The following is a 12,587-nucleotide window of genomic DNA, read 5'->3' as shown; positions in this document are numbered from 1 at the left end:
ACCTAATTTGTCAGCAGAAAGATGAGCACAAGAGGAGTTGCTCTGAGATTTCCCTCCTGGGGTACTCACCTCCCTTGGCCATGTAATGCTGCTCAAAAGAACATTCTATTACTGTGGAAATGTTTTGCCCCTGCACTGTGTGTGTGTGTGTGTGTGTGTGTGTGTGTGTGTGTGTGTGTGGTGCTGGAGATAGAACCCAGGGCCTTGTGCATGCCAGGCAAGTGCTCTACCACCAAGCAATACATCCAGGACAAGAACTGAATCTCGAGTTCAAGCTTTGCGTAATTTAAATCCATTTACATTTAATAACATCTGATAGTGGCTACTATGTAGGACACCTCAGTTCTAGCTTAAACACAATCCACACCATGGTTTTTGTTTAGTTTTGTTTTGGGTTTGGGCTTTTTGGTTTTGTTTTTGTTTTTTTGCCAGCCCTGGGGCTTGAACTCTGTGCCTGAGTGCTGTCCCTGAGCTTCTTTTTGCTCAAGGCTAGCACTCTACCACTTGAGCCACAACATCACTTCCAGATTTTTCTGAGTAGTTTATTGGAGATAAGAGTCTCACAGCCTTTCCTGCCCAGACTGGTTTCAAACCATGATCCTCAGATCTCAGCCTCCTGAGTAGCTAGGATTAAAGGAATGAACCACTGGAGCCTGGCTAGCATGTATAATTTTTAAACCACAGAATGCTAAACAAGCAAGATTACCAGAGTACTTGTTTCTAAAGTAAAAACTCAGTTTATTTATGACACAATATGTGGGAGGCAAGTGTTTCACATCATAGACTTCACTTCCAACTCTTTGGAATGTTCATTTCTTTGGCTTAAAGGAGAGATTGAAGGGAAAGCCAGGCATTGCTTTTAAGGCAGCTAAAATAGTAGCGAGAGGCAATGCTAACAAGGACTTCACAGGGAGGGGCTCTGGGGTCTGTTAGTTGCAAGCTGATTCTCTAAAATATTAGGTGAGTGCACAGGAAGCTTGGGGTCAGGATGCTCCAGCCACGTGATAACTCAGTCATCTCCACCACACAGGTACAACAGGGCCTTCTGGTAGTCACCCTTAGTGTCTTGCTGTAAATAGCCATGGAGAAAAGAGAAATATAGAATTAGGAAACAGACCAAACTCCATGCGGAGGAGTCTCAGCTTACTACTAAGCACGCACACACACACACACACACACACACACACACACATACACACACACACAGTAGAAGCCCACACTCACGGTGCAGCCCTGCAGGCCCTCTGGAAATGTGGTAGGAGAAGGTGCTTGGGAGACTTTCAAGATACCTTTTCCCTTTCTGCAGAGCAGTATTGCACTCCTCACCCTTCCACAGAGGACAGAGTATATCTCTACTCATTTTACTCTTTCATGGATTCTTAAACTAGTGAGGGGAGGAATTGGTGACTCAGAGTCAAACTGGTTTCTCAACCTCACTACACCAGAACTGCCTCTAAATTTATCCTAAATTTATACAACCATGCTATGTTATGTGGTGACCAGAATCTCTTCCCAGGGGAACTTTGAGAAAGAGGAATTTCAGCCAGGCATGGTGATACATGTACTCCCAATTACTCAGGAAGCTAAGGTTAGGAGGATGGAGAGCTTCAAGGCCAGCCTGGGCAAATGAATGAGACCCTGTCTCAAAGTAAAAAAGAGCTGAAGATAGAACCCAGTGGTAAAGTACTTGCATAATGAAGAAAAAAAAGGAAGAGGGGGAGGAGAAGGGGAAAGGGATGAAGAAACAGGAGGTGAAAAGGAAGGAGAGAGAAAAGCAAAAGAAGGAAGGAAGGAAGGAAGGAAGGAAGGAAGAGAGGGAGGGAGGGGGAGGGAGGGAGGAAGGGAGGAAAAGTGAAGGAAGGAAAGGAAAAAGGAAAGAAGGAAAGGAAGCAAGGAAGGAGAGAGAAAGAAGGAAAAAGCCTGTCTGAATTATATACAGTGTTATTACTGCCAATATAATCAGCTTTTATATGCCAATGTTCCATCACTCCAAAGTGGCCAGAGACTGTTGACTGAAGAGACGGGATTTCTGGGGAACTACCTAGTATCAGGCCTTTCTGAAGATTTTTTTCAAGAAACAAGTAGACTATAAAATTTAATTGGTCTTCAGAGTCTAGGATATCACTTCATCTTGCAGGACCATCATCCTGAATACCAAACACCATCACAGAAATATAAGAAATTGTAAGAAATATAAAATACTGGCCCCATCCCAAAATCCAGGACAGTTAGTAGTGATTTCCATAGTGCTTAGAGGGGACTGGGAAGTTGGCTCAGTGGTAGAGCACTTGCCTTGCATGCATGAGGCCCTGGGTTAGATTCCTCAGCACCACATAAGCAAAAAGAAAAAAGCCGGAAGTGGTGCTGTGGCTCAAGTGGTAGAGCGCTAGCCTTGAGCTGAAGAGCTGAGGGACAGTGCCCAGGCCCAGAGTTCAGGCCCCACGACCAGACCCCCCCCCAAAAAAAATAGTGCTTAGAACTCTGCTATGTTATATGGTAACTATCATCTCTTCCCAGAGGAGTACAAAAGGTAGTGGTTTTCTTCATTTTCTTGTTCTGAGTAGCCACCTGCCAAGGAATCTAGGCCCTCTGCCCAGCCAGGCAGAGCCAACCTAGCACCCCAGGCCTTACCTGGATGTAGTAGTACAGAGATTTGCCGTACTTCCTCTTGAATTCAGACCTAATTTTCAACATGTCCACTTCACTGCGGGAGACCATGATTCTAATCAGAACCTTATCTCGAGTCCCCTTGCCCTGAAAGTTAACATTAAGTTAAATTACTCAACCATATCATCAATTTTTTTAAAAAGCATATACTACATTTTCTGGAGCATAACTGGTTCTTGGTGCTGCCTTCTTAAGAGATTAAAAACCAAGTTGGGGGGTGGGAATGTGGCTTAGTGGTAGAGTGCTTGCCTAGCATGTATGAAGCCTTGGGTTCGATTCCTGAGTACCACATAAACAGAAAAAGCCAGACGTGGCGCTGTGGTAGAGTGCTAGACTTGAGTAAAAGAAGCTCAGGAACAGTGCCCAAACAAAAAACAACAAATTGGGGATGGCAGTGTATGCCTATAATCTCAGCAGTGAGACCCTGTCTCCAAATACTTTTTTTAAATAAAGATTGAATATATAGCAATAAAATTATTCATTGGGGAAAATGATTATCTTGAAGTTTCACACACAGCAGAAGTTAATCAGCACATGTGCCTGCTCTGTACATTCAATAAATGTATACTGAGCACCTGTTACTATAAGACTTGCCTCAAGAAGTATATAAGTTTACCTACAAAAGGTGGCTGCCTCCCAAATGCTTAGAGAAGACACGTTTCATTTCATGGCTTTGTGCCAATGTGAATGGTACAGAAAGCAAGGACTCAAGTCTACTTTGAGAGCCAACCCAATGTGAGGTGGCAAAGTCGCTGTGGACAAAGGAAGAACTCAGGTAGAGGTGCCAAAGCCGAAGTGTAGGCAGACACGTTGGAGGTGTGGTAGATAGGAATGGGTTTATGGGAAGGGATGGTTCACACCAGGCTGGCTGTAGAGCAGGTTTGAAGGGAAGACAAGGAACATGAGGGCCACTACATAGAGAATGCTCCCTGATCTGTCCTTCTTCGCTTATCTCCACTCTGGGAGAAACAGGAAGAAATCACTGAAAATCCCCAGCAGGTACCAGACACTACTGTCACCTAGCACTTCTTCCTCTGGTGGCACTAAATTTTCTACCTATTCCCGAACATGCAGTTGAGAAGATGAATTTGTGTATTAACGCAGCCACAGCTGACTAGTGAGTTCCTGCATCCACTCCCTGGGATCCACTCCTTCATTTCTCTACTAGTCAAACACACTTGAGTTTAGGGCAAAAACTCAGTTTGGAGCCTAGTGTGGAAATCCAGGTCTCTTGGCTGGGTGTTCATACCTTCATAGAGTCATACAGGCGGTCAGCAAAATACAGGGGCTTGTTCTGAATGCACTGAACTGTGAAGAAAGAGAGACTCGTCAGAGATGCAGGTTCCTATCACTCCTGAACCAGGGGTAGATGATACTCTGGCCCCAGGGGAACGAACCACAAGGACCTGATTCAACAGAATGCAAAGGACTAAGGAAATCAGGAGTCTTCTGAACTAATCTCCACTGTGGCTTTCAACCAGGGGATTCCGGGGACTGTAGACATCTATATGTATCTGCAAGTATCCCCAACACAACCCCCTTATTGTCTTATTCCTTCCTAGAAACTGTTCCACCAACTTAAGCCTTTCTTCGGTTGCATGCCCTTAAAACTACACAATTAAGGTTACAAAACTATCTAAATCAAGAGTAGAAGGCATCCCCTATCCTAAACCCCAGTGGAGTAAGAGGCTACCCTTCCACTTCTTGTCCCATCCCTTGACACCACTGTCAAGGGCTGAAATGAGGGGGACACACTTGCTTACCAAGGTTCAGGAAAGCATTTTCCAGGTCTCCTTTGACTTCTTTCTTGATGCTTTCCAACATGTCATATGGGCTGTAGCTCTTGTACCTTTCAAATACTAAGATAATGCAACAAATATGTTTTAAATCAGTGCCACTAGTCAAAGCTGCAGTGATTACCCACATAATTATGTACCATTATTTATTTTTTAAAGTATGAAGGTGATCTTAAATAGCTCCCTAGGGAGCTAGATGTTGCCACGATGGACCAGAACCACCATTATACCAAATATCCTGGGTATCAGGTTATCTGCTCATCCCAAATGGTACTACCCAGGCCAAAGATCTCTAAATGGGACATATTTCATCTGGAAGCCACAAGAAACACTCAAAAACCTTAACATACACGGCAAGATCAAATGAAACTGGAAAAGAAAGTAAACTAACAAATCAGACATGAAGTGTGTGTGTGTGTGTGTGTGTGTGTGTGTGTGTGTGTGTGTGTGTGTGTGTGTGTGTGTGTGTGTGTGTGTGTGTGGGTCGGTCCTAGGGCTTGAACTCTGGGCCTGGGTGCTGTCCCTGAGCTTCTTTAGTTCAAGGCCAGTGCTCTACCACTTTGAGCCACAGCACCATTTCCAGTACCACTTCCAGCTTTTTCTGAGTAGTTTATTGGATAAGAGTCTCATTCTGCCCAGGCTGACTCTGAACTGCAATCCTCAGATCTCACCTAGTTAGGAGCCACCAGCACCAGGCTCATGGAAAATAGTTAAGAGAAGGCTCCAGAATGAGAAAGGAGGGTAAGCAGATATGGTGAAGGAACCTAGAGGAGCATCAAATGCCCCTAGGCAGTAAGCCCTCCTCAGCCAAGCACCCACCTTTCTGCAGGTGGCACACACTCCTCTCAGTCATGATGCTGATCCACTTGGGAACATCAGTTCCTTTCCTCTTCACTCCAGCATCATAAAGATCCTGAAAGTGTAGGAAAAATTAGGCACACAGTCTGGAGCAAGGGCAGAAGAAATGTCAAGCTATTCCCTAAAGCTATATAGTCAAAAATCCAAATAGGAAAAGATGATTAACATCACAGACATGGCCAAAAATGTACCATTTAGATGAAGGTTTTCATCACAAACCATCTTCCCTAGGCATAGACAGTTACTATCTAAGACTGTTGTTGATCATGAGGTTGGAGCCACACAACTGCCCTTCCGTGAACATGGAAGCAAAGACTAAGAGCTTTTTCTAGGAAGAAGAACCAAAAGCTTTTATTCCTACAAAGAAGGATAATCAAATGTTCTGGAGTAAATTTAGCCTTCTCTCTTCTGGCATATTTAATAGCAGATAAGTTATTAAAGACAGTCTTAGGTCAGGCACTCTTACTCAAGCTTCTTAGAAACTCAGGAAAAGCAACCAGTCCAATCTCGTTTTCATTTTCTGGAAAACTTAGGGATTGCAAGTAATGCAAAGAATGGCAGAAAGATGCACAGAAAGAGCAAATATTTAGCCAGCGATCTTCATTAGTTGAGAGTTGTTCAACCCAATGCTTATTACTACCTCTTACTAAAAGGATCATACAGAATGATTTGAATTACATTTTATCTTATTTTCTTGTGTGTGTGCCAGAATTTAGGGCCTCATGTTGTTACTTGGTTCTCACAAGGTTAATACCCTTCCACTTGGGCCACATTTCCACTTCCGGATTTTTTTTGCTGGTTAATCAGAAATAAGAGTTTGTTGGATTTGTCTGTCTAGGCTGGCTTTGAACCTTGATCCTCAGATCTCAACTTTCTGAGTAAACAGGATTATAGGTATGAGCCACTAGCACTGGGCTGAATTTTAAAATTTATAAATTTGAATTCTTTCTTTTCTATAGTTTCATGATGTGCTTTGAGGTAACTATTGAGCGTCTGGATAAGATGTATGGTTCTCAGCTGTTTCAATCAGCTTTACAAATAGTTCTCACTGATTATGGGAAACTTCTATTCAACATCAGCAGTGAGCAAGAAAGCCTTCCTTCCTGACTATACCTGTACCACCCTCTCCGGTTTCCTCACTGCTCTTTCTATTGGAATGCACCTCCCAACAGGAATGCTATTCTTTTCATTTTATTTTGTTATCTTTTTGTTGTTGTTGTTGGTTGTGGGACTTGAACCCTGGGCTTGGGCACTGTCCCTGAGCTCTTCAGCTCAGGGCCAGAGCTCTATGTCTTGAGCCACAGCGCCACTTCCAATTTTCTAGTGGTTTATTGGAGATAAGAGTCTCACGGACTTTCCTGCCCAGGCTGGCTTTGAACCATGATCCTCAGATCTCAGCTTCTTGAGTAGCTAGGATTACATGCATGAGCCACTGGCACCCAGCTTTATTATCTTTAGTAGTTGGGAACTGGTACTTTCATAAAAGCAAAGTCTGAATGAGTGTACATGAGCCAGGAACTAATCTGTTCATTAGCACCAACACTATAAGGGAATAAATTCTAATAAATATCATTCCCAGAAAGGGAAAAAGGAAGCTTTTATTCAAAAACTGTTGTGTGTTTAAAACCTGGCTACAAGTTCTTTGATCATCTTCTCTTCCAAAGACGAAGCCTAATTTTATCTTTTTCCACTGACCCTAGGCTAGACAATAAATATTTGTTGGTTTGTGCCACTAAGTTTGGGGGCAATGTGTCACACAGAAATAGATGATTATACAAACTGTTCAGAGATTTACCAGAAAGCAGAAATTCAAGCTCAAAACCTTGCCACTTACCCGGGCATCCTGGTCAATCAGTTCATAATCAATGACAGAACCATCCTCAGCTCTTCTGCCCTATCGCAAGAAAAATAAAGATTTAAGAACATCAATCTATTCTTTTGTGTATTTTAAAACCGAAAATCTTTCCTCCCCAATACAAGGAAGCTACTTTTTTTTTTTTTTGCCAGTCTGGGGCTTGAACTCAGGGCCTGAGCACTGTTCCAGAGCTGCTTTTGCTCAAGGCTAGTACGCTACCACTTGGACCCACAGGCACCACTTCTGGTCTTTCTGTGTATGTGGCACTGAGGAATTGAACCCTGGGCTTTATGCATGCTACGCAAGCACTCTACCACAAAGCCACATTCCCAGCCCAAGAAGCTACTCTTTAATTTCCTGAATCAAACATTCACTTATCATTTTCTTCATTTTGAGGCAAGAGCAGGAAGTGCTGAAGTAGTCATAAGTACTGCAGTGGGGAAGGGCTGTACCTCACCAGCATCAGCCCCATCTTTGGTGTCCCAGCCTACCTAAGCACCTTACAGAATTTCCTCCTATCCTTTCCAGTTCAGTGCTTAAGGTCCAAGTGGAGAATGTGATATATGGCCAAACAACAGGATCATCAAGGAGACAAGGATGTCATATGCATAAGAAGGAAGAACTCTTACAGAGAACCCAGGGCTGGGGAACCAGCTAAGCCCCTGAATGAGGGGGTTAGTGTAGAAGCGGGGGAGGGGCAGGGAGACTCTGCACAACACAGACCACTTTAGGTGAGTGAGGCGATGTGCAGTCAGAGCACAGTGGAGAAGGAGGGCATCCCTGAAGAGCTGGAGGCAAGGAGGCCCAGGGGTAAAGGCAGCTGGGAGCCTGGAGGTGGTGCAGCCAAGATGGCTGTTGGTCAGAGAGTAAAATAGCGGACATGGATTAGAAAAGGATCGCTAGAGAGGAGAGCTGGGAGTAGCTGAGGGAGGGAGATATGGAGCCAGGACGTATCACACTCATCAGTCATTTGCCATCAGGTAGGTTCTAGAGAAAAATTCTCTTCCCTCCCCTGACAAGCAGGCATTCAGTGGCACACAGGCCAGAACTCCAGATTCTCCGGGAAATGCTTGTCATCTAAGTTCTTATGCTGACATTAGCAATCAGCTCCACAAAGACTTCCACTCCAAAGGACTCCCTGCCCCTGTCTAAATGCTGTCATTTTAAGAAGAGAAGTGAAAGAAACAAGAGCATCCTGTGCAGCCGCAGATAGCGGCAAAGTGACCTTTCCTAAGTCACGCGGTGATGGTGGGCACCAAAATCCAGGCCAGAACTTGAGGCCTGCCTGTCCCCTCTCCCGTCCCCACAGTCCAGTTGTCCATGCGGTTTTGCAGGATAAGAAATCCTATTATACAAAAAATGACAACTCTGCAGCTGACAGTTGCAAATGCACTGTCGGAAATGCAACCAAATTTCTGGTCGGGTGCAGAGAATTTTGTTAATTCGTTCCCAGGTATAAAATGAAGCATGTGACTTGCCTTGAGAAGAAGCAAGGACAAAGAAATAAATGGGAGACCAACCTTGGCGAGGGCAACCATCAGCTTGCGGAAGTCTCCAGAAGTGTCGGAAATAATGTCTTTCTCCAGGTCCGTCTTGTACACTTGGAAAACAGTACATCCACTGTGATGTTTCTTGCGAACCACCACCCCAAATAGCCCTCATCCACCAAGGCTCAAAGGACAGGAAGTATGTTAGACACTCTCCTTAGCCCCAAACCGAAGGCTGAAGGCTGCCTAACTCATAAAATCAGGACTGGATTTATTATCAATAACAGTAGACAGATCCAAATCAAATCATAGGTCCTCAAGGTCACCTTTTTCACTAGGAATGCTCATTTAAAACAATCGCCAAACAATTGGAGGTCAAGCTAGGAGTGCGTGCAGCCTATTATAATCCCTGCTGACTGAAATAGGAGGATCAGGAGTTTAGGCTACATAGTAAGACATCTGTTTCAAAAGCTCAGAGCTGGCTGGAGGCATTATGTGTGAATTTATTAACTGGATATTTATTTAGCAGCGAATTTGTTTAGTATGTGTAAAGTTTGTATTTGGAAATGTGCTTTAACTTTTTTTTTTAATTTTATTTTATTTTATTTGTGAACATACTGTACAGAGGGGTTACAATTGCATGGGCAGGATAATACGTACATTTCTTACCAAGCATTGCAGCCTCCTCCTTTGTTTACCCTTCCCATCCCTTCCCAGCCTCCCCCCTCCCCCCCATCCCTATCCTTCTCTGCTTTAACTTTTTAAACATTTTATTGTGTTTTTATTTCTCTAACTTCCTTTTCAACTGCCCCCCCCCAAAAAGAAGGTATCACTTTCCTCTTTTCTTGTCAGTACTAGCAAGTTTCCAGAGATATAACTCTCTATGTTTAAAGAGATTTTGTTTTGTTTTTGGTTGTTGTTGTTTTTATGGTGTGGAGAGTAGACCTTAAACTGAAGGCCCCTCGCTGTCTGTTGACTGTATCACTTGAGGCACAGCTCCACTTCTAGGTCTTTGGGGTGATTAACTGTAGATAAAGAGTCTCATGGACTTTTCTGTCTGGGCTGGCTTTGAACTGTGGTCATCAGATCTCAGCCTCGTGAGTAGCTAAGATTATGGACATGAGCCACCAGCACCCAACTTGTTAAGTGTACAAATAAAAAAAATGCAGTTTTTCAAGTTAAAAAAATATTTTGCACACACACACACACATACACACACACACACAAATGCACTTTGTTATCCACAGATAAGGAAGATATGGCCATGGCAAAATCTAATAAGAGCCCAACAATATTTTTGAATGGATTTCTGGTTCATTGTTCAAAACAGTATCTGCATTACACTAGCCATTCCTTCTGACTGCAGATAGGCCCCTGGGTCTCTTGCAAGTATTCTTCAATTATCTGCAAGCCCCAGGTTGGGAACCTCAGGACAGCACCCAGTATACAAAATCTACGTACTGTACTTTCTCCTTCTCCTTTGGGGATTTTTGTTGAAATAAAAATTTCATCTCTCTTTCCTTCCTGTCTACCCTTTTGCAGAAGTTCTAGTAGAATGTAATGATTCATCCAAACACATAGGCAGTAAAGAGATGATTGTAAGGGACCTGGACCACACCAGCTCACCAGAAAGGCATATCCCCAACCAGGCATCCTGTCCATAGCACTGACCCGGGCAGGAGCCATGTGGGGTCATAGGTTCTGGGTGAGGAGGATGAATGGACAATAGGGCTACTCACTTTCCTTGTAGACTCTGTTAATTTCCTGAAGCTCCTGGTTGGTTCTGGAGCAGATGATTTCAATGAGAGAGTCCTCATCCGTTCCCAGCCCCTGAGAGAAGAAGCACAGACATAAGCCACCTTTCTCAACGTGGCCCTTCTGTTCTGATGTCTGCTAGGTAAACTGCAACTGTGGATGGGTGGCTATTGACCTTCTCCCTTCCCATTCCTACCGAGCAATCTATCCCCTGTTTCTCAGTATCAAATAAGTGTTTTTTCTATTGCTGTGTGTGTGTGTGTGTACGCGCGTGCACGTGCATGCATGTACTTGTGTGCGCTCCAGTACTGGTGCTTGAACTCAGGGCCTTTCACTCAGGGCTGGTGCTTTACCACTTGAGCCAAAGCTCCACTTCTGGCTCTTTGCCAGTTAATTGGAGATAAGAATCTCATGGGCTTTTTTTGGTGGGCTCTGGGTTGTCTTTAAATAACAATCCTCAGAACTCACCCTTCCTGATTAGCTAGTATTGCAGGCCAGGAACCACTAGTGTGCAGCTTCTAAAGCTTTAATAGAGCACAAAATAATGTGTAAGTGGTGTGGTTGAGTTGAACTATGTTTAATCTTTTTAAGTGTATGAGAAAACAGCAATCGAATGTGGTCACCTTTTTTTTTTAATTTTCTTTCTTTTTTTTTTAATTGTGAAAATACCGTACAGAGGGGTTACAATTCCATGGGCAAGGTAATGAGTACATTTCCTATCAAGCCTTGTTGCCTCCTCCTTTGTTTCCTCTTCCCATTCTTGCGGTCACCTTTAAGTGATGGGTTTATAAAGAAACTTTTCCCCTGATTTTATTTCTTCATTAAGCAATTTTTCTATGAATCTGATAAAGGAATATAGAAAATTTATGGTGCCACAGCTAGCATCAGTAGACTAGAAAGTCTTCTGACCATAGCCAAATACAGTTAAGATAAAAATTTTAGCTTCTTTTCTTTGAAATGTAAAATTGGGTTAATGTTTAAAATTTCATTCTTGTACCTCTATTTTTGCTTCATTATTATGCAGTCTTCGGGCACTTTAGGAAAGCAAAAGGAAACAGTGAGGTACTCAATAAACCTAGACACCAACACCTTATTAAGGAATAAGAATTTGATGCGTGATGTATTCAAATTTAATATGTACACTTTGGAGCATGCTGGATAGCTTGAAAGGACTCAATGAAACATGTATTTCAAAGCTAGCTTCATGATCAAAGTCAAGATTTAATAATCAGGACTCTCTAATACATGGGAAAGCCCAATATGGAAATATCACTTTGAACTAAGCAGAATTACAACTGTTTAAAATGTAAATCAATTATAAGGTGTTAATACAATAAGAAACTTACTTATCCACATGAAAAGTGTGTCAGACATTAATTAAACTTATTAGAGTTTATATGTCCCTGAAAAAGTAGCTTGTAGAATCCAAGCTAAGCCTCTGCTTAATGGTTAATTTTGCATTTTATCCTTAATCTAATCTGAGCCAATGGCTCTTCTTCCAGAGTTTTATCATGATGTGTAGAGGTCCCAGCAAAGCCCTGAGTTCTTCTCATGTTAGCAAAAGATCCACGCAGCACATAGATGTTACGAAACGACTGCGGAGCATCTTTGAATACATTAGGGAGGAGCAAGTTTTCAATCTCAAGGGTGATAGAAATGCAGTCTAAAAGTAACTCATGCATTGGAAGAAACGCTACATCCTGACATCTTAGAAATACAAGGAGGACATTAATAATAGAAAGCCTGCTGCCTCCTATCATCCATATAGCAATGTTGATCGCTGAGAATCCTAACAGTGGTTTGATCTCTGCATTTGAAGGTGACCTTGGCAATAGTCCATGTTTTCCATGGATCACCCAATATCCCAAGGACAACTTCTCCTGTGCCATATGACAGATACTGCCACTAGATTGCCAGAAGTCAAAACACATGTTTTTTTTAAACACAATTCTGTTACTGTTATGTCAAGCTTCATGGATTTCAGAAGGGCTAATGGAAGAGCTGGCACAGGTGAAAGTTGTGATAGTTAAAGCACCTTTCACTGGGTCCAGTTACATAGATTACAGCCATGACTGAGCTCAAACTGGTTTGTCTCGTCAGTAATGCCTAGTAATAGATACTGGAAAAATCACAGGGATCGTGACTAAATGGACTCTTGATGAAAGTACG

The 12,587-nt window shown here is 42.9% G+C and overlaps 1 protein-coding gene across 1 annotated transcript in view; it reads right to left on the bottom strand.

Moving 5' to 3' along the window:
- Positions 1-714: 714 nt before the first annotated feature.
- The window catches only part of Anxa2 (annexin A2), a 42,394-nt gene continuing 30,521 nt past the window's right edge, over positions 715-12,587 (bottom strand). Inside the window, exons 6-13 of the mRNA XM_013010221.1 lie at positions 10,403-10,493; positions 8,697-8,776; positions 7,156-7,215; positions 5,283-5,376; positions 4,431-4,526; positions 3,917-3,975; positions 2,632-2,754; positions 715-1,069 (exon numbers count right to left, since the gene is read on the bottom strand). Of these exons, the coding sequence (XP_012865675.1) occupies positions 1,010-1,069; positions 2,632-2,754; positions 3,917-3,975; positions 4,431-4,526; positions 5,283-5,376; positions 7,156-7,215; positions 8,697-8,776; positions 10,403-10,493 (663 nt within the window). The 3' untranslated portion in view covers positions 715-1,009. The remainder of the gene's footprint in view (positions 1,070-2,631; positions 2,755-3,916; positions 3,976-4,430; positions 4,527-5,282; positions 5,377-7,155; positions 7,216-8,696; positions 8,777-10,402; positions 10,494-12,587) is intronic.

Source organism: Dipodomys ordii, unplaced genomic scaffold, assembly GCF_000151885.1.
Source record: "Dipodomys ordii isolate 6190 unplaced genomic scaffold, Dord_2.0 Scaffold11, whole genome shotgun sequence".
Lineage (NCBI taxonomy): Eukaryota > Metazoa > Chordata > Mammalia > Rodentia > Heteromyidae > Dipodomys > Dipodomys ordii.
The sequence above is the reverse complement of the archived record's forward strand: the minus strand, read 5'-3'. Positions and strand labels throughout refer to the sequence as shown.